The sequence below is a fragment of the Octodon degus genome, unplaced genomic scaffold (assembly GCF_000260255.1).
Source record: "Octodon degus isolate 3935 unplaced genomic scaffold, OctDeg1.0 scaffold00022, whole genome shotgun sequence".
Taxonomy (NCBI): Eukaryota; Metazoa; Chordata; class Mammalia; order Rodentia; family Octodontidae; genus Octodon; species Octodon degus.
In genome coordinates, this window is record NW_004524598.1 from 16,711,757 (window position 1) to 16,732,867 (window position 21,111).

At 35.8% G+C, this 21,111-nt stretch overlaps 1 protein-coding gene across 4 annotated transcripts in view; it reads left to right on the forward strand.

The window, feature by feature from the left end:
* Ibtk (inhibitor of Bruton tyrosine kinase) overlaps positions 1 to 21,111 on the forward strand; it is a 108,074-nt gene that overhangs the window by 37,245 nt on the left and 49,718 nt on the right. For 3 of the 4 annotated variants that reach the window (XM_023711903.1, XM_023711906.1, XM_023711907.1), the window contains 11 exons: positions 260 to 346; positions 2,003 to 2,085; positions 2,175 to 2,212; positions 2,783 to 2,879; positions 7,045 to 7,146; positions 8,609 to 8,726; positions 11,127 to 11,187; positions 11,715 to 11,836; positions 13,779 to 13,891; positions 16,851 to 16,999; positions 18,452 to 18,615. In XM_023711903.1, coding sequence (XP_023567671.1) covers positions 260 to 346; positions 2,003 to 2,085; positions 2,175 to 2,212; positions 2,783 to 2,879; positions 7,045 to 7,146; positions 8,609 to 8,726; positions 11,127 to 11,187; positions 11,715 to 11,836; positions 13,779 to 13,891; positions 16,851 to 16,999; positions 18,452 to 18,615 — 1,134 coding nt within the window. The remainder of the gene's footprint in view (positions 1 to 259; positions 347 to 2,002; positions 2,086 to 2,174; positions 2,213 to 2,782; positions 2,880 to 7,044; positions 7,147 to 8,608; positions 8,727 to 11,126; positions 11,188 to 11,714; positions 11,837 to 13,778; positions 13,892 to 16,850; positions 17,000 to 18,451; positions 18,616 to 21,111) is intronic. The other variant, XM_023711905.1, reaches the window with a different exon arrangement.

A 21,111-nucleotide genomic window follows, 5' to 3' on the forward strand; every position in this document is an offset into this window, starting at 1 on the left:
AAAAAAAAAAAAAAAAAAAAAAGCATTGTGCTATGACTTTAAGTGTTTTTTTCAGTAATTTTCCTTTTTTAAAATCCTAATTAAATTGAAGAAAACTTTTTAAATCTTGGAGTTAGGAGTGAGGGTTTGTTGAGATGCTTTTCTAGGAGATAATATAATTATGTTCAAATGTAAGCTCAATTGTTGAAGTTGTCTTATAGGTTTGTTTATCTTAGGAGAACATACCTGTCATTTGTTAATCTTTATCTTTACTTTTTAGGTTAGATGGAGTCAGATTTGAAAATGAAAAGATTAATGTTATTGCCAGGAAAACTGGTAATAAACTGAAACTGAGTCAGAAAAAATGGTAAGTCATAAAATGAAGTTTTCATTTCTGGGTTTGGCACAGAAGCATGGATATAGAGCCCTTCCACCTGTTTTGTTTTGTTTTTTTTAAATAATTTTATTGAGACACAAATAGCAATGAGACAGTTTCAAAACTGATTACTAGCACAGTTTCAATAATGAATACATTACATATTGTTGTGTTAGTGGTTATTCGTTGTACAAGATGCAGACATGATATCCTGTCCACGAACACTATTGGAATAAATCTCTCTATTCATTGAATTAAGAGAATGCAACTATGTATTTATCCTATTTGAATATACAGAAACAAAATGGTTGTTCATTTGTATCTACCTTTTTTGTTTAGTTTTGTCAGAGAAGGATATTCCATTGTCATTTAAATATTGTAGGTGCATGAATTCAGCAAAATATTCCAGTATAGTCAGTAGTCCATAGTAGTAGTGAGGTTTTCGTAAGACTGGCAATGTCAGAATTTGTTGACTTGAACCTTTTACAGCCCAGCATATTAATATGGCTTAACTTTTTATGCCTTGTGTTTATACTTTTCTGCTGGATGGTTAAGACCAAGATAATGCAAGACTTATGTAACAAGAAATGTAGCTTTTGTATCGCCCCTCGGTACTTGTTAAGCAAAGTGCGTGATTAGGTGCCTTCTTACCTTTTCTAGTCTTCATTTCTAAAACTGTTGGAGATCTTTTGAGGTGATCGATAAAACCATTGATTTCTCACTAAGACATTGAAAGAGTTTGTTTCTTCTGCTTGAAGTTTATTCTTTCTAATGAAGAGAGTAATTTTCACTTTTATTTTTTCTTGCTTAAATTTTGTGTTTTGCTAGAAAGAGAATTTAACATAGACCCCAGACCATACTAATTATGTATTTTCATTCTTAAGCTTATTTCCTTTAGTAAAATTTTTCCAGGAATAGATATACTGAGTATATTTATGATAAAGAAGTTTTGTGTTAGGTATTTGTACTTTGTAGGTAAAAGGTTTGGAGAAACCCAAACTGTAAGGGCCTCTAGGCTGTTTGGCACAGGATAGGTTATACAGAAAGTAGTTGAAAAGGTTTCAAGAGATGTAATTTAAATGTTAATTCCTTGTACGAAATAAAAAGGAAAACTTGAATACTTGTATTTATCTAAACTTAGTTGCCTTTTCAAATACTACCTTTGTTGTAGGAACTTATCTGATGTGGAAGGAGATAAAGTACTCTTACTTTATTTACTCATTTTTTCCTTTTTGAGACGGGGTCTCACTGTGCAGCTTCGCCTTGAGCGCACTTCTAGTCCGGCCGATCTAGAACTCACAGTCATCCTCGTACCTCAGCCCCCCAGTGCTGCGATCACAGGCGTGTCTGTGTTGTTGTTTTCCATAGCTCTACCACTTGCTTGTTCCCCTCCCCTCCTAGCCCCTCTACCTTCCTCCCCCTTACCCTTTCTTTCCAGACGGGGTCTTCTCTGTACAGTGCAGGCTGGCCTTACAGCAATCCTGCCTCAGCCTTCAGAGTGCTAGGATTAGAGATGTGTGCCACACCATGCCCAGCTCTACCACATGAGAAAAAAAATAAGCTAAAGTTAAGCCAAATTTTATAGCATTAGATTTGCTAAGAATGAAGAAATCATTTTTGCTTCAATTAAACTTTTTTTTTTTAAAGTTCTTTTCTATGCGATGTGACCATGAAATCAGTGGATGGAAAGGAATTTCCTTGTCACAAATGTGTCCTTTGTGCTAGACTTGGTAGGTATACTTTCTGTTAACTGCTGAACTATTTGTTTTGGTATCACTTCACAGTCATTGTTGTCTTGAGCTTTCTATTTTTCTTTCAGAATATTTTCATAGTATGCTGAGTAGCTCCTGGATTGAGGTAAGGTTTAATTAGAAATCACCTGGGCTAGTAGCGATACTGTATATTTGGGGGAAATTATATACTAAAGAAGTATAGTATTAGAACTTGATTCTGTAACTTAGTTTTTCATTTACGTTCAACTTATATTTATGTGTAATCCTACTGGATAATAGCATTTAGAAGTTATAACTCTTACAGTTACCTAAATAAAAAAAGTTTCCATTATTATTAAGAAGTATATTAGAAGATGTGTGTGGTTTTTTAGATTTTTATTTGATTCCTTTTTTTAAAAAAAAATGTATTGGTACAGGCTCTCACTATGCAGCTCAGATTTGTAGTGACCTTGTTTTCAGCTTCCCCAGCACTGGGATTACAGGTGTATGCCACCACGCCTGGTGCTTAGTCTTATGTCGCCAGCCCTTGTTCCCATATTTTATGAAAATTAAATATACTGTTCTATTTTAGCTTAGTTTTATAAATTCCATATTCTTTGCCTTTGATAGTATTCACTATTTGAATTTTTATATTCATAAGTCAAATTAGAAGATAGTATTTAATCATTTAAATTACTTATTTTCCTTTATTCAGGCTTCCAGTTGTGCAGCTCTGGAAATGCCAATACATTCTGACATACTGAGAGTTACTTTGGACTACCTCTATACTGACGAAGCTGTGGTGATAAAAGGTACCAACAAGAGCAAGTTTTAGGCATTTTGTTATATGCGATAGTGCTAGAATCAACATGAATCTTAATTTCTACTTGAAATCAGCTGTAGGGCCTTAATTTGGAATAAGCAATAGGGATGATTTTAACAGTCTAAAAATTGAAAAAAAAGGTTTCACATCTTCTTCAACTATTAAGAATTTTATGTAATGTTTGAAATTAGATTTTGTAGAGCCATGTCCATCTGCCTCTGACTGAAATGAATGACTGACAGCAGAGAATATAGGGGTTTTCTTGGTAGTGGGGATTGAACTCAGGACCTTGTACTTGCCAGCCAGGCACTTGTGTTGCTGAGCTATCTCCCTGGCCTGAGAATATAGTTTTGACAAATTCTTTACCTAAGTTCTTTCTTGCCAAATTTCTCCCCTTAAAATAACCTCAGAGGTAAAAAAGAAATAATAGATTAAAGAGTTGAAGTGAAATGAATGAAGAAACTGCATTTTTATGCTTTATCAGGCAAACTGCCATGCTTCAGGGAGCAGCAACTTTGTTGCAGTAGTCTCAGTGTTCTGTGGTGCTCATTTTACCACAGCTGTAGGTTGAGGATAAAAAGATAGGAAGATTCTGTTGTGTTCATGTGGAGAATACAGCCATATAATTTAAAGAAGGATAGTTGAACAGAGTAATTATCTTGGAAATAAATGCATATTAAAGAAACTAGCATCTGAACCTGCTTGGTGAAATCTGGGTAGTCTTTGTAAAGGAGATAGTGCTTTATTTGGGGTCAGGAGTTGTTCATGCACCTAAGAGTGTACCCAACAGAGAGTGGTATTTTTCTGTTTATCTAATGCTTTTTAAAAATTGAGATGTTATTCTCATACCCCAAGATTCTTTTGTGTTTTGTTTTTGATACAAGGATTCCTTACATATTTCAGGCTGGCCTGGGACTCACAATGTAGCCCAGGTTGGCCTTGAATTTACAGTGATCCTCAGGATTATAGATGTGCAACACCACAGCCAACCAAATTCATACTTTTATGACATTTAAAGAAGCTATTAGTATATAGTTAGAGATTGTACATCAGCCTCCATTTGTAGCTCAAGAGCATGTTCATCACTTCCCGTAGAACCCGCACACCCAGCAGCAGACAGCTTCATTCTTCCTCATCTGTAGCCCCTGGCAATCAAGGGAGAAGTTAATTTACTTTTTGTCTGTTTTCAAGGTGCATCTGTTTTATATAGCATGTAACAGTGCTTTATTACTTTCTACTGAAAAGTAATACATCCATTAGCTAGATATACCAGTTTATTTTAGCTATCTATCAGAGCATGGTTGTTTGTTATTTTCACTTTTGGCTATTATGAATAGTGTTTCTATGAATACTCAAGCATAAGTTTTTGTGTAGCCTTATGTTTTCATTTCTCTTGCACATATATATCTACGAATAGAAATGCTGGTTCATACGCTAATGCTCACATTAACCTTTTAGGAATTATGCATTTATGAAGTGGCTGCATTATTTTAGCTTTCCCAATAGCAGTGTGTGAGGTTTCAGTTTCTCCACATCCCAGCTGATACTGTTTAACGTCTGCCTTTTTAATTGTAGTCATCCTAGTGCTTATGAAGTAGTATGACATTATCGCTTCAGTATTTACTTTTCTAATGATGTTGAGTGTTTTCATTTGCTTTATGAGCATGTGTATATTGTCTTTGAAATTAAAACAATTTTTGATCACTTGCATTTGAACTGTCTTTTTTTGTAGGTTGTAACAGTGCTTTATGTAGTCTAATTTTTGGTCTTTTTGAGTTGTCTTTTTACCACATTGTAATACTTCTTTATCTGTTCTGGCCACTAAGACTTTTATTAGAGATAGGATTTTCTTCTGTTCTCTGGATTGTACTTTCATTTTCTTTATCGTATGTCCTTGAAAAAAATCAAAGTTTTAAACCTGGTAAGCTCAGTTGCCTAATTTTACTTGTTACTCACGCTTTTGGTTTTCGACCTGAGACTCCATTGCCAAATCTGCAGTCATCCCAGTTACTCCTTTTATTTTCTCGTTAGAGGGTTACGGTTTTAGGTGGGTCACTCCTTTTGTGTCCCCTATCTTTTCCTTGTATATGATGTATAACTGTTTTGGTATATGAGGTGCAATCAGAATATATGGTAAATGTTTAATTTTTTTTTAAAAGTTGTTCTTCAAACACATCCCATTGCTCCTTCTGCTTTCTGAAGCAGTTCTGCAGTCTTCCGTTACATCTTTACAAGGTCTGATCATAGATGCAGCGAAGGCTGCTACTGTTGGTGCAGTGTGTGCCTTCAGCCTCCATGACCATGCTGGACTGCATAACTCCCAATTCTCTCCCAAAGTCAGAATCACCCTGAAAGGTGAACATTTTCAATTAAGGTGGGACTTGAGGCAGCCATGGCAGGGCAATTCAGGATGCAAAACAGGAGCGCAGAACTATTTCAGAAAGTGGCAGGGTGGATAGAACATAATGGTAGTGAGCATTGTGTTAGTGAAATGACATTATGACACACAGGCTCAAGTGTGCACAAAGCCGACAGCATCAGTCTTCACTGCCTCCCCCTGGCTGCTGTGCAGCAGCAGCCTTCCCTGCACAGGGTTTTTCTTACGAGGCAGCAAATAGAGACAAAATAGGAAGGAGAAGTTTAGATACTTTTTCAAATGACAAATTCCATTGTTTTAACATTTTAGTATGTATGCAAATTAGTTACATTTATGCTACTGGATTATTTTAAATTGTTGAAAAGAAAGGTTTGTGTTATTTATTCTTTTTTTCTAAGTATCTTTTTAGTTTATGTGTTACACTCTTAGTAATTACTGAGTAACTATAGTAGTTACTGCAGTAAATTTTTAAAAAATTAAATATTAACCATAGTTGTGATCACTCCTCATATGTACATTGTCAAATGTTTGCTACAACTAAGCTGATTAACATATGTTTCACCTGAGTTAGCTTTTGTGCGTGGGGGAGCGTACGTGCTACATTATTATTAGCTGTAGTCACCATGCAGTACATTAGGTCCCTAAAACGTGTTCTTCATCTGACTTCAGACTTGTATCTTTTGATGAACACCTCTATTCTTGCTGCTTCTGACCCTGGCAGTCACTTTTGTCATTGTGTTAATATTTTTGTATATGTTTAAGAATGATACTTCTTTTATGTGTGTGTGTGTGTGTGTGTGTGTGTGTGTGTAGTGGTTTTAGTACCATTTGTTGAAAAACTTTTGTTTCCCTATTGATTTATGTTGGCATTTTTGTCAGAAATCAGTTTATCTAAATACAGGGTTTTATTTCTTGTCTTTCAATCCTCTATGCTTCTCTCTCTCTCTCTCTCTCTCTCTCTCTCTCTCTCTCTCTCTCTTTTAGTGGAACCAGGGGCTGAACTCAAACCCTTGCACTTGCCAGGGAAGCGCTTATTCTACTGAGCCATTTCTCTGATGGCTCAGAATAAAACTTCTCTTTATTCTAGTACCATACTGTTTAGTAACTATTGTGTTGTAATATGTTTTAAAGTTCAGATACATGAGCTGTCCTACTATTGATTTCTCAAGATTGTTTCAGCTATTTCGACTCTTGCATTTTCATATGAATTTTAAAATATTTCTATAAAGAAGGCAGGTGGGATTTGACTGGGAGTGACATTGAGTCTGTATATCAATTTGGGGATTATTGACATTTTAACAAATACTTTTTAAAAATGATGGAGAGATGGTTATTGGGAATGGCAGAACTTTTGAAATATTTCTTCCGTAAAAGCAATGAGGAGAATACTAAAAATCAACAAAATCAACTTTTTCAAGATTATAAAAAGCAACCAAAGTCTTGCAATAACTTGCAAGGTTAGTTAACAAAAAAAAAAAAAACTTACTTGAATATTTAGCAAAAACAGTGAGAATTGCGACTATGTAGCCTTTTAAGCTGAAATGACTGTCTTACGTAGTCCTGTCGTGTTATAGTCCCGGGTGAGTCAATACATTTGGGTGTTATTTTTCTCACCTTTCTATCTAAAAGGTAGAAATAGGGTGATGTTGTAAGTATTTATTTCAACATGTAAAAATAATCATAATTCTCTTTTCCTAAAGTGTTAAGATTTTTTTAACTAAGCATGATAGTTATTACAAAGTAACTGAATAATGCTTTTTTTCTTTCCTATTGTTAGAATCTCAAAATGTGGATTTCATTTGTAGTGTTCTTGTGGTGGCTGATCAGCTTCTTATAACTCGATTGAAAGAGATTTGTGAAGTAGCATTAACTGAAAAACGTGAGTGATTTTTGAATTGAAATATTGGTATGTTTTTGGATTGATTTAGTCCTGTCATGAGCGTAAAGAGAGTCCCTAATTTCCTGTGAATGCTTGGGATTCACTTAGCTATAACATCTTGTTTACTTTTAAGCATTGTGAACCATCTGTCATTGGTTATCAAAGAAAAGCACCCCTGGCTTCCTTTTAATAAGAAAAGAAACACTAAAATATAGGACCCAGCATCCAGTAGATGTAAGATACACATATATGTGCTATTTTCATGTGTTCAGTTGATTTTCTTGGCTTCACTCAAAAGTTTCTTTGCCTCTGGCACAACTGCCTCTTTATGAAGTTTTTGATTTTTCTAGAACCTAGCAAAAGAAGAGTGCACAGAATTTTGGTCTCTGATTATTGGGCAGGCCAGCCTGAACTTTGTTCAGATCTTTGTTCCCAGTTGAATAGCTCTAGAGAAGGTTTTGTAAGACCCAGTTTTATTATTTGCATGCTTTTTTTTTGGTTAATAATTGAAGCTTAGGAGTGAGGCAAAAAACATTTTTGACTGTAGTTAAAAAACTTTTGACAGAATACAAGAGAAAGAGAAAAAAAAAAAATAAATGGAAGACACCCATTGTAGAAAGCTTTATTCCTGTTAGTGGGACTTAAGGTCAGTCAGCAAAAGAATAAAGAGATTGGAAGCTAAATTTACATGTTCTGTAACTAGAATATGTTAGGAATGTCCTTAGCAAAATAGGATACTAGTATATAAACATACTAGGATTGTAAAGCATAGTACATCAGATTTTTTTCCTGGTATGGCCAATATTATTGGGAGATTTAATGTATTTCTTAAATATGTACTTACACAAATTGTTTTTGTGTGTGTGTGTGTGTGTTTGAGTCAGGGTCTTGCCGTGCAGTTTAGGCTGGCCTTGAGCTCACTTTGTAACCCAGGCTGGTCTTGAACTTGCAGTGATCCTCCTCAGTGCTGGGATTACAGGTGTGCACCACTATGCCTGGCTTTTTTATACACAAATTCTAACAGATCAGTTAGCATTAACGCATTTTCTTCTTATTATTATTTTTTCCATACCTGGGATTGAACTCAGGACCCTGCGCTTGCCAGGCAAGTGCTTATTCTACTGAGCTACCTCCCCGGGCACTACATTAATGCATTTTATTAGAATTGTTTCATCAGTTTCTCTATTCATAATATCTATTTCAATTTAATGTAAGAGGGCATACTTATAAAAATGAAAGGATGCCCATTAGTAAAGTTAAAGATATTCAGAAATTATTGGGTAGAGAATTGTCAGTTCTTGTGTGTTTTATATTTGTACCATTATGTTATTTTTGGTAAGAAAATGTTTTCTATTTTTCTTATTCTAATATCCAAATTGAAACTTAACACTTTAGTAATAAGCGTATTTCATTTGTTGTCTGAACAGGCATTTTATCTACTTTTGGAAATCTTTTCTTTTAGTTACCCTGAAGAATGCTGCTATGCTACTGGAATTTGCAGCTGTATATAATGCTGAGCAGTTGAAACTGTCCTGCTTACAGTTTATAGGACTGAATATGGCTGCGTTACTTGAAGCAAGGTTGGTATGACATTCTGCAAAGCTGCAATAGCAGATGTCAGTAATTTAAAAGTGAAAAACATTTACCTAAATGTAATTATAAATGCTAATTATTCAGTAGTTATAAACATTAGAATTAGAGGGACCTTAGAAATTTTAAAAGTGTTTTTGGCAAAGATTTTTTTAATGAGATTTTATACATCTTTTAAATAAAAGGTCACACTTGCTTTTACTCACTATGAAGTCAGTAAGAAAAAAGATATTTTGAAATACATGTTTGAGATTAGAATCCTTGCCATTTTCTGTATAAGGTTTTATCGTCCAGTTTATGTTTTTCAATAGTGATAATAATTAATATCTACTGAATTTTATGTGCCAGGCACTTTTCTATATGTGTTATATAAATTAACTCATTAAGTTTTTGTGAAAATTTATGCAGTAGATTCTATTAATATCCTTGTGTTACAAATGAGAAATCCCAGGAGTTTTTTTTCTTTAATTTTCATTTTGGGGGCGAAGTGTTTGAGAAACTCTTAACCTATGTAGTTATTGTAAAGTATGTAACAGCTTTCTAATATCTTTTCAAAGTTAGGATGATTTCTAATTAAGCTATTTCCAATACATGAATGAAATAAAGTCTTCCACTGATTTTTTTTTTTTAGATAATTATTGACAGATTTTTAATTGTGAATAGGGTTCAATTTTAAAAAAGAATATGCCTTTAAAGGCTTTATTTTGTTCTGAAAAATGCTTTAAATGTACATTATTGTTACAAGATTTTAGACCTTAGTTTTAAACACCTTAAATATCTTGAGTGGCTAGCTTTTCAAAATAAATGTAGTGTCATTGTTGACATTGCTAATTCTAGTCATAGCAATTTTATTACTCTGTATTGCCAAATTAAACTTATTCAGTTTCTCGGGCAAGAATCAACTAAAAGCAGGTTCAGGGGCTGAGGGTTCAATCTCTAGGCCTGCCATGCTGGTCCTGCCCCTGGGTCATGCAGAGACAGCTGTTGAGACTGGGTGTGGTGTCGTGCACCTGTAATCCCAGCTTTTGGGAGGCTGAAAACAGGCATATCACTACAAGTCTTATCTAGTAGTGAGACTCTGAACAGTTTGTAGACCCTTCCCTAAAATACCAAAAAAAAAGAAAAAAAGAAAAAAAAATTAATTACAAAATAAAAAGAAAGTTATATCTAAAATATTATATTATTAAATGATGTGTCACTGTTTTTCAGCTTTCATAAGTGGAGACTTGTGTTAACTGAGCCACTTAAGAACAGCACCATCTTTGGGCTGGGGAGATAGCGTGGCAAGCACAAGGACTGGGAATCAATCCCGGCACCACATTCCATGCAGCCCCAGAACCCCAGGTGCACTGTGCTGACACCAAAACCAGGCATGGTGGCGCCTGCCTGTAATCTGCGTGCTGGGGAGGCTGAGATAGGAGGATCACTACTAGTCCAAGTTCTGTAGTGAAACACCAAATGAATGAATGAATGAATGAATGATTAAAAAAGAAAGAATAGTGCCTACTATCATAATTCAACATGAATAACCATTTAAACATTTGTACAGATTTAACTGTTTTTACTCACATATGTGAACTCTGACGTACGTTTTCACTGATGCCTTGAAATACCTGTTTGGAACCCTGGAGGTCCTTGATTGAACTCTTACCTTGCATACAGCTGAGCTAGTCCAAAGCTCATCTTACACCTGAAGAAGCTCAGGACCGGAGAAAGGAAGCGAGTTTCAAGGTTATGAAGATAATATTGTAGATAGAATCCAGTTGTCCTTTGACTTTTGTTCTATTATTTTATTTTTATTTTTTGTATTTTTTAGAGAAGGGTCTACAGGGTGTTCAGGGTCTCACTACTAGATCAGACTCATAGTGCTCCGCCTGTTTTCAGCCTCCCAAGAGCTGGGATTACAGGCGCGCACCATACCCAGTCTCAACTGCCATCTCACCGCGCCCCGGGGACAGGGCTGCATGGTAGGCCTGGGGATTGAACCCCTGGCCCCTGTGCCTGCTTGCAGGTGCTTTAGTCCGCTGAGCTATTTGACTGGCCTATTGTTCTGTGATATAGTATTTTTTATATAAAGACTACAATGTGTGGAAAATTAAGTTTTGAGAATAATTTTTTGGTATTTCATCATAATCAAAATGGTTACTTATAGACATAACATTTTCTTGTTTCATTGAGTTTATTTTTATTGATAATACTCTGCTATTTATTTAAAATAAGTTCTTGCTACTTGAGTTAGTTAAGCAGAAGGAAAGTATATAGTAACTAGAATATAAAAAAGCTTGCAAAATACCTCACTTGGCAATGCAAAATATTTTGACATGTTTGAAAATTATACAGCTATTAAGTCACTTGAGTTTTAAGATGAAATTTTATTTCCTGATTTTTAGGTCTCTTGATGTTTTAAGCGATGAGGTTTTGAAGGATCTTTCTTTATTTTACCGAAAAATGGTAAGGATTTATGTTTTTCCAGTGATGATTTCAGTGAGCATAATGTTACCATCGAAAGCAGTGTAGGACAGCAGATTTGTGATTGGAATAATATATTGGGATCTTTTAGAAATGAGGACATATCTTTTATTTCAGAGTCCAAAGAAATGCGATAATCAAAATTAATGAGAATGATAAAATTAATCTTTTAATTACATCATAATGAAAGTTACTGAAAGTTGTAGTTTTACTTATTTTCCAAAGATCAGGATAGTGTGGAAACTTGCTTTCACATGATTCCTAAGAAATGGATTAATCTGTGTGTAGTAATAAAGCTTCTTTTACAAAGTTTTTTTCTTTTTTTAACACTCTTACGCAGTATACTTTTTAATGACAAATTTTCTTGTATGGTTCATGCAGGAACTCATTAGGTATTCTAGACCTTTTCTAATTAATGTCACCATACACTAAAAACAAATGGAATATCTTATTTTTTAATACAGTGTGCATAAATTTTGTATTTAAAAGTGACATCTTTAATTTTGTAGATTCCGGCAATGGATAGAAGAGTCATTACGCCCTATCAAGATGGACCAGATATTAGCTATTTGGACCTAGAAGATGGTGATATCTTTTTGAAAGAAGATATAAATGTGGAACAAAATTATTCGTAAGCTGTTTTCTTTGCAATCTTTCTTCATTTTTCTCTTTCCCCAAATCTTGGACACTTAACACAATTTGTATTCATATTGGAAGAATAACTTAAGGAATATATATTCATGTTCCTTTTTAGTCTTATAGTACAAAACAGTAAATATATAGTTTTTTTAAGTCTAAGAACTTTAGCTGAGAAGAGCAGAGTCTTTATGCTAAACAGATTGGGTTGAATTAGTGCCTTCATCTTAACTGCCTCCCCCATTCACTAGATTACTGTAAAGAAGTTTAAATAAGCATAGTACACTAGAGCACAGAGCGTAGTGAGACAAGTGGAGGACGTTAATAAGTTTGGAAGCTGGCAAACAGTTGCTGAGTAGTGATAACTTAGAAATTTGAAAGTGCTTAATGATCAGTTAGAGCAGGCCTGTGATGCCTCGTCCCTTCCTGCACGTCTCCTAGGCCCCACTCGGCTACGATGTTGCTCTCCTCCATCTACAGATTATAGATTTCCCCTCTGGAGAGTCTGAGCTAGGGAGACTGCAAAGAGGAGGCAGTGACCAACCGTGATACAGGTTACTGATTTTACAGGGTTTCTCTAGAGAACTTGCTGCACAGGTGGATGTGGTCTGCACTGACTGACATCTGGGAGCCCCAGCAGCATGCCCCGGCTCTGGCTGGTGCCCATCTCGTGGGCTCACCATGAGATGAGACTTGTAGAGACTTTCTCATTAGCGTTTGAGGTTTACTTACCTGTTGGTTATAATTTCCTTTGCTTTGTTTTGGCAGTTCTGAGGTTCCAACTTAGGACCTTGTGCTTGCCAGGCAGGCACTTAAGCTGCTGAGCTGTCTCCCTGGCCTTTCTTTCCTTTCCTAGTAGATGGTCAAAGTAAAATTTTTACTGCAGTTGTTCAGGTCATTTCCTATATATAGCTGTGTCTCACTGAAAGCTGCTCTTTGGTTCCAGAAGTGTTCTGTTTCTAATTTTAACTTTTTTTTTTTTTTTTCTTTTGGCAGAACTGGGGATTGAACTCAGGCCCTTGCACTTGCTAGGCAAGCGCTTATTCTACTGAGCTATCTCCCCGGCCCCAGATTTTAACTTTTGTTTCTAGTGTTTGGAGACATTTGGCATACTGATGTTTATGAATATCTGACTTAGACATATGGCATTTAAAAAAAATTGATATAAATAATTCATATTCTCTACAAAACAATTGTATTTAGAATTGACCTGTTATAGGTAAATTAAAATATACGATGAAATCTAATTTGTAGATAAAATAGCTTTGGCCTTCCCAGATATTTTATTTGTTCCTTCCTAATTAGTAGCACTTAATTCAGGGATTTAAGCATGCTTTGTAATGGTTTAAAAAATAATTAGCAGATACTTCTAGTTCCAAGAGTCAATCCCTGGTAGCAGCTTTCCGTGCGGCCTGGCCGTTGATCACATGTCTTTACTTCATCTTGGCCCAGCTGTGTGTCACTATACGGTCCTTGGTGCTTGCCTTGGAGACCATGGCCAGCTCCGTGGTGCACCGCTTATCTGTAGCAGAGCCACGTGTGACTCATGTAAAGTTGGTGTGCTTGGTGATTTGCCCATGGAGGCCACTGTGCTTTGGCCTCCTGTTAGTTTGGCCACCTTGTGGCCTTTGTTAAGGACCAGGACCATGGGATTAATACAGAGCTATGGCTGCTGCTCTTAGACAGGTACTGCAGCACAAACCACTGTTTTACCAGAATATGTATTTTCCTTCATGCCATCTTTTGTCTTTTTCAGAAATGTGAGGGTTAGAATAGGTAATAGTATCATTGGCCTTCATAAATTAGTATTTCAACAGCTGCCTCTGTAGGTGGCTTCAGTTTAACCAAAATGCTACATTTTCTTGATTAAGATGCATAGATTTTCTGTTTTATCTCTTAATGGTTTTCAAAAAATTACTTTTATGTTCCTTTTTTAGGGAAACTATGTTTAAGAAGGCAAAAACAAAAGCTAAAAAGAAGCCACGTAAACGTTCAGATAGTTCTGGGGGTTATAACCTTTCAGATATTATTCAGAGTCCACCATCTACAGGTTAGTGGAAAATGTTTTCGCTTGCATTTCTAGTTCAAATCAATCTTTGATAGTACTCTTCATTATCTAATTATAGTTGAAATTATTAAATATTATTTTTGTCCTCTGTTGGGGCTGCTGAGAAAAGAGTTTCACAAAGGCTTCAGTAACGGTAATATTGAGAAAAGTTCTGTAATTGAAGTTTGCTTTGCTGAGCAGGAAAGGGGCGTCCTGGGGAAAGGCAGCCAAGCTGAACCTTGAATGAAACTAGTCAAGGCAAGAAGGCTGGTAGACATACTATGTAAAGGGGCAGTGTACTCCCAAGCCTAGAGGCAGAAGATCCCACTGCAGGTTTCTTGTCTATAGGGCTCAGTGTGGCTTAGCCGCACAGGCTCTGTGCATATAGGAAAAAGATCTGCTAGGGTCAGATTTCGGAGACTAGTTGAACTAAGAAATTTGCACTTTATGTTAAAGCTTATGGGTGGCTATTAGTTTCTAAGGCTGGTTATGAATAGATACAATTTATGTTTTTAGAAAGACTTGCCTGTTCAATGACATAACTGGTTAAAATTAAATCAGATGCGATAGTTCTATTATATTGTTTTCACTCAACTATATCAAGATGTCATTTTTACATGTAAAGAGAAAATCTTGTAGTAGACTACAGCATATTTTATAGGAAAGCCCTGTTCTATGAGCCTGTTTCAAAGTAAGGGTTATGCAGTTTTACAAAAGTTCTTTTATAAATTACTTACTTTTAAACTTTTTTACTGAAAAGAAAAATACTGTGCTTACATATTTTTTATTCAGATTTAGTTACTTCTTAATATATTTGTGTTGCCTTCCAAATATCCTATAAACACATACACACACACACACACACACACACACACACAATCTGTGTGTATGCATGTGTATTGATGTGAGGCTTTCTTACCAGTCCATTTGGATTAATTTGTAGATATGATATATTCCCTGTTATAGTCAGGGCTTGCGAGGGAAAGGAATTAATGCAGGATGGTCCTATAATAAGTTATAGGATTATTTTACAGTACTCACCCAAAAGAGTCAGAACGAAAGAGTATGGGAGATCTGCCTCCACATAGCAACCAAGGCGTCCAGCTAGGACCTGGGTCCCATGGCAGTGTCCTGCTTGAGTCCAGATGAAAACCTAGAGCCATGCAGTGTCACCCGTGGGACTAGGGATAGCCCGCAGCCCGTGGCAGTGTCTTAGACAAGTCTGCATCACGGATCTTTGGGAACTTGCCAGTGATCTGAATTTCATGGAAAAGCAGATAGTTGGTTTAAATAATGTTGTTAGCACATGTGTTAGTGTCTTCTAATTTCAGGGTAGGCGAGACATTAGTGAAGAAATAATATGTCTTACTTTAAATCTGAGGTAGCAAGCTATAAGACCTTCAATTATTTGAGGTAGTGACAAAAAGAAATTTTGAATTTAGAATTTACGCTCTTGATTCCAGTTCCATATTCTTGAATACCATTCTTTCTTTGTCCAAAGGAGATAATGGTTAAAATATTAAATGTAATCAGAGATCCCCCAGACCTATTTATGAAAAAATTGAGCCTAAGAGAAATTATATTCAGAACAGTTTTTTGAGGGCCTGATGTATGTTAATCTTTAAATTTAGACAAGTAACATAGTGACCAAAATATAATTGTTGGTCACTTTAATAATCCACTTTGTTTGTTGCATATATTTCTGATTGACTTTTGAAAACACTTAAGTGTTAATGTCATCTCTCAGCTGAAATTTGCCAGCAGTACTCAATTCATAGGGGGAAAGTTTGAGTATTATTTTTATCTTAGCAGTGGTAATAGCGAAAGACTCAGCTTGTTAACGTGACTACCTTTAAAGGAAGCATCAGTTAATCCAGTGTATAAGAAATGGTATGTTTTATTTATTTTTCAGTCAATTGTGCAACTTTTACAATTCAAAGAATGTTTTTATGTCTTTATTCCAGTATTTCAGCAGACGTTTGAAGTGTATGAAAATGATCATATGAAATTAAACGCAGTCTTCCTCTGTACAGTACTCTGTTGTGTTTGAATGACTGTGCTCATGGACCTGGGTGTGGGTGTGGCACAGGTAGCCGTGTAGACTGCTTCAGGCACAGAAAAAGTGATGTATTCCGTGGTGGCAAACTATGGCATGCGTGCCACAACTGGCTGTTTGTTATCACTGAAAACTCTAAAAAGTTTGCCATCACTGGTACATACATTTCATAATAGCACTCTTACTGCAGTTGATAAGCTGATTAAAAATAGCTCTCAAATGCCAGAGATTTATTACAGGAGAAAAAAAAAGACCAACTCAAACAGGCCACCATGGCTTTCTGCAAAAGGTGCTGCTGTTAGGCCAGTCTGTGGCTAAGTGAGAGTAGCAAAGGCCACAGTTTTCCTCTCACACAGAAACAAGCAGCTCTCTTCTGAATGGGTGTGGAAAGGCAGACAGATGAGGAAGGAGAAGGGGCAGTCTGGAGCTTCTTGGTTTCTTTTTCTCTTCAGTAGGTAGAGGTTTTCAATCATTTCTTTAAAGCATATCCTAAATAACCATCTTCCACAGATTCATTATATAATTGATAATTATAATGAATAAAAGTACAGTTTTTTGTTTTTGTTTGTCTTTTGTCCTTTTGAAATAGGGTCTCATTTTGCATTTGAGGCTAGCTTGAGCTTACCTTGTAATGCAGGGTGGCTTCAAACTCATAATGCTCCTCCTGCCTCAGCCTCCTGGGTGCTGGGATTATAGGCTACCACATCTGGCCAAGTTTTATAATCATCTTAATTTCAGTTTTTCACTTAAATTATCTTTCTGCAGTTACCTTGAATGATAAGATTTTGGTACAGAGTATATAATTTAAATATTAGTATTTCTGCACAAATGGAAACTTGACTGACTGTCATGCATACATATTTAATGCTTGTGTGTAAAATTATGTTTTGAAATTTCATATTTTAGGATTATTAAAATCTGGTAAGACCAATTCTGTGGAATCTCTTCCAGAGCTCTTGACATCAGACTCTGAAGGCAGTTATGCAGGAGCTGGTAGTCCTAGAGATTTACAGTCACCTGATTTCACCACAGGATTCCATTCAGATAAGATTGAGGTTTGTTCTGTTAAACACATTTCTTACCTTCGGTTTTCAAATCTGTAGATAGTTTACTTTTATTTTTTCCTTTTGTTTGCAATTTTAGACAATGTCTTGAGTTATAGGAAGATAAAAGTAATGTAATATAGCTAGTGGTACTTTTTTCAAATTTGCAAAACCTTTCTAGTTTTAATTTTAATGGTAGTTTTGAGGTGTTTATTTTTTCTTTCACAAGCTGGAATGATCAAAGTCTTGTAATTGACATTGAATTATAGGATCTTTGCCTGGTCAACTCATCTTAACATTTTATTCCACAGTTTCTAATTTGTAGGGGTAGAAAATGTTAAGCTTTTTAGAGATAAAATCATTTTTCTCTAATCCACAAACATACTAGAATTTCTAGAAATTTGTGAGACACTTAACATCTGCTCTTTCTTCTTAGAGGGTTTCAGACTTCAAGGACTGAGCATTTTTGTTGTGGGGTGGAAGGTAGTTGTTATTCATGTAAGGTTAACCTGGGAGACAGTTGTGGTCTAAAGGAAGGTTGAAGGTGTGCCAAGAATGTCTTGCTATCACGGCGGGGTCTCTCTTGGCAGTGGAAATACTGTTACTAACCTCAGCCTAGTATAACAGCAGTAGTTTTTCTTTCTTCTTCTTCTTTTTTTTTTTTTAACATGGCTGGCTCAGCCCACCCTTGGATGTGGGGCTGGCAAAGCATGCGGTGCTGGGGACCGAATCGTGGTCCCAGCACTTGCCTAAGCCAGTGCTTTAGACCACTGTGCTGTCTCGCCAACCCCAATAGCAGTAGATTTTAGGAATTGTATTAGTACATATTTACAATACGTAGCGATCATATTCATCACGGAGAGTTGATAAATGCGCACACCACGTCTCAATTCCTTCCCCCCCACCTGCGTCTCTTGGTCCCTTCACTTTGCTATTTTTTTGTTGTTACGGGAATCAACCTCAAGATGTTGCACTTACCAGGTGGGCACTTGTGCCCCCAAGCTGCACCCCAGTCTTCAGTGCAAAAGGTGGCTATAGGGTCCTTTTTGAACTGTTAATACTTTTTGACTTTATTTTATTCAAAGTATTTTAATTATCTTGAGAGTACATTATATGACATACCCAATTTTCATTTTGTTTCTTTTCTGTATTCACAGATGTTAATTTTAAGGCCAATACTTCATATTTTATTTGTACAATTTTTATTTACTAACTTTATATATATAAACAGAAATTTAATGTGCAAACTTATTTCTATAAAAATCATTTTCCAGGCTGATAGTCCATGATATAGTTTGGGAATTCATTGAAGAAATAAACTATAGAAGAACATGCATTGAAAATGCTAGATGATTTATTGCCAAAAGATTTTACTATAATCTTTCTCAAGTAGTTACTGTATGTTCGCTGGTCATCTGGGTGCCTGCTGTTACTAACTTTTTAAATGTTTTTTTCTTCTCCTAGGGGAAAGTTAAACCATATATTAATGGTGTACCTAACACATATTCTAAGGAAGAGGTAAAACCGTGGGAAAAATCACCAGTACTTAAAATATCTGCTCCCCAGCCCATCCCCAGTAGTAGAATTGATATGACGAGCTCTTCCACTTGGCTTGCTGGCTCTTTCAGGTAGGATTTTCATTTTGTTTTGGACATAAACACTGCTTTTTAGTCAGATGAAAAATTTTAATGAAGTATGGTAGTATTTTTAATATAGAGAAAATTACCTGTATATATACACATAGCTAAAATTGCTAGCCAGCTATAAAAGGGTTTACCCCTGATAAGATTTGGTTGTATTGTATTATTGTTGACGAATACTAGCAAATGCTGAATTTGTACTTAAACGTGAATATATGTACATATATATGTGCACACATTGGACATGTATATATACACTGTACATGGGTGTGTGAGAGTGAGGGAGAAAAATATCAGGAGTCTGGAGAAGTAAGAATGGAATAATACTAATTAATGGACAAAATACTAATTATAGTTAGGAGGAAAAGATCCTATTTTGCTGCAAAAATATGGTAACTATAGATACTGATAATGTACTATTTATTGAAAAAAAAAAACAGCTAGAAGAAGGGATTTTGAATGTTTTCACCATAAAGAAATGATAGACGAGGAACTAGGTTTACTTTGTGTGTGTACCTTATGGAGTGTGTATATGTATAGAAACGTCACACAGTGGACCTACGAGCACGTGCATTTTCTGTGTATCACTTAAAAATTAAAAAAGCAAGAAACGCTCTTCTCTTGAAAACTTATTTATTGTCTGTCTTCCTTCCTTCCTTCCTTCCTTCCTTCCTTCCTTCCTTCCTTCCTTCCTTCCTTCCTGGTCTTTTTGCAACAGGGTTTCGCTATGCAGTTCAGGCTGACCTTGAGCTTTGTAGTCCAGGCTGGTCTCATTCTCACAACAATCCTTCTGCCTCAGCCTCCCGATTGCTGGGGTTACAGGTGTACACCGCCACGCCCAACTCCAGGAGAACCGTTTTCTTATTTGATAAGCTTTATGTTTGAGGCTGTCACAAGGGCATTTAAAAGCTCAGAAAATATGTTGCTATTCACAGTTAATTTCCTCAGGTTATTCATTTAAGGTTATGCCACCTTTGAATGTGCCTCTTTACTGCACACATTTTTTACTGAGAAGAAAATATGAAGGAATAGGTGTAATAGAATTCAGTTTGTGTTCTTTCATAGAGCTTTTTGAGATTGTGTGTCATTTTTTTTTCTTTCCCCCAAGGTACTAAAGATTGAACTCAGGGTGTTCATACAAACGTTGTTCTTCTGAGATCGGGCCTTGCAGAGTTGCTGAGTTGTCCAGGCTGAGCTCAGAGTACTTCTACCTCAGCTGCCGAGGGTGCTGTGGTTACAGGCTGTGTCACTGGGCCTGGTCCTAAAATTCTTATTGATTTACTGTTAACATTTGCACAGTTTATATCTGAAAATGGTTATGATGTTCCAGCTTATGTTGCTTTGAGGTTTAAAGATAGCTCAGAAATTAGTCTCAATATTTTACCTGTCCTAAGTAAATACATTGAAACAAAACCATAATTTGGGAATACCTAGAAATATCTTCTAATTGCTAGTGTTAGAATATTTTGTTAATGTGTTTTAAGAGTAACTTGGTAAAGTCAACAACATAAGCTGCCAGTGTATTTTAGTACAGTGCCCACTGACAAAGTGTATAGCAATATGTGGTTAGTATTCTTAATATATATACAAATTTTTCTGTGGACATCTGAAGAACTTGTTGAGGGGACTATAAACAGAATTTCTTATTTAACAAGAAACTGATTACCCTTTAAAATGCATATATTGGGCCACTGAGCTAACTCAGCAGATTAAGTGCCTGCTTACGCAAGGGCAGGGACCGGGGTTCGATCCCTAGGACCATATACCGTGCCTTCCCTGCTCCCGGGCATGCTGAGCCAGCCACATAGTCTGGGCATGGTGGCACACCTATAACCCCAGCACTGGGGAGGCTGAGACAGGAGGATCACTACGAGTCTGAGCTGCGTAGTAAGACCCAGTACCAAATACATAAAAAGATAAAGAACAAAGCAAAATAAAATGTATATATTTACTTTTAGCTATATTAAAGATTTCATTTAAATCGAACTATTTCTGAAAAATGTGCAGTTTTTTTTTTTTTTTTTTTTTTTTTCGTAATGATACAACTCCTTCTGGTAGATCGCCAGTATTGATATCATCCCTAACATTTTCTAGTAAATACCTCTGTGTTACTGCTAGACATAAGTGAGGATTTTTTTTAATAGAAAATAGAAGTTTTCAAGCTTCATTCATCTCAAACAATTTAATTAGATCATTAGTGAGTTGTAGCACCATAGTTACCTTTGACTTTTTTTCTTTAATAGAATTTCAGTTGTATCGTTTACTTTTATGAGTTTAAATGTATCTTTATTATTTGTATATAAAAGTAGGTTTTGTTCAAAATATCTTTTTTGCTGGGGATATAGCTCAGTGGTACAGCACCTGCCTGGTAAGCCCAAGGTCTTGAGTATGTTCCCAGTACCCAGCAAAAATACCCAACCAAAGAAACAACAAAAAATCCTTTTGGACCTGACCAGAGCTAACAAAATAAATTGTACTTTCACT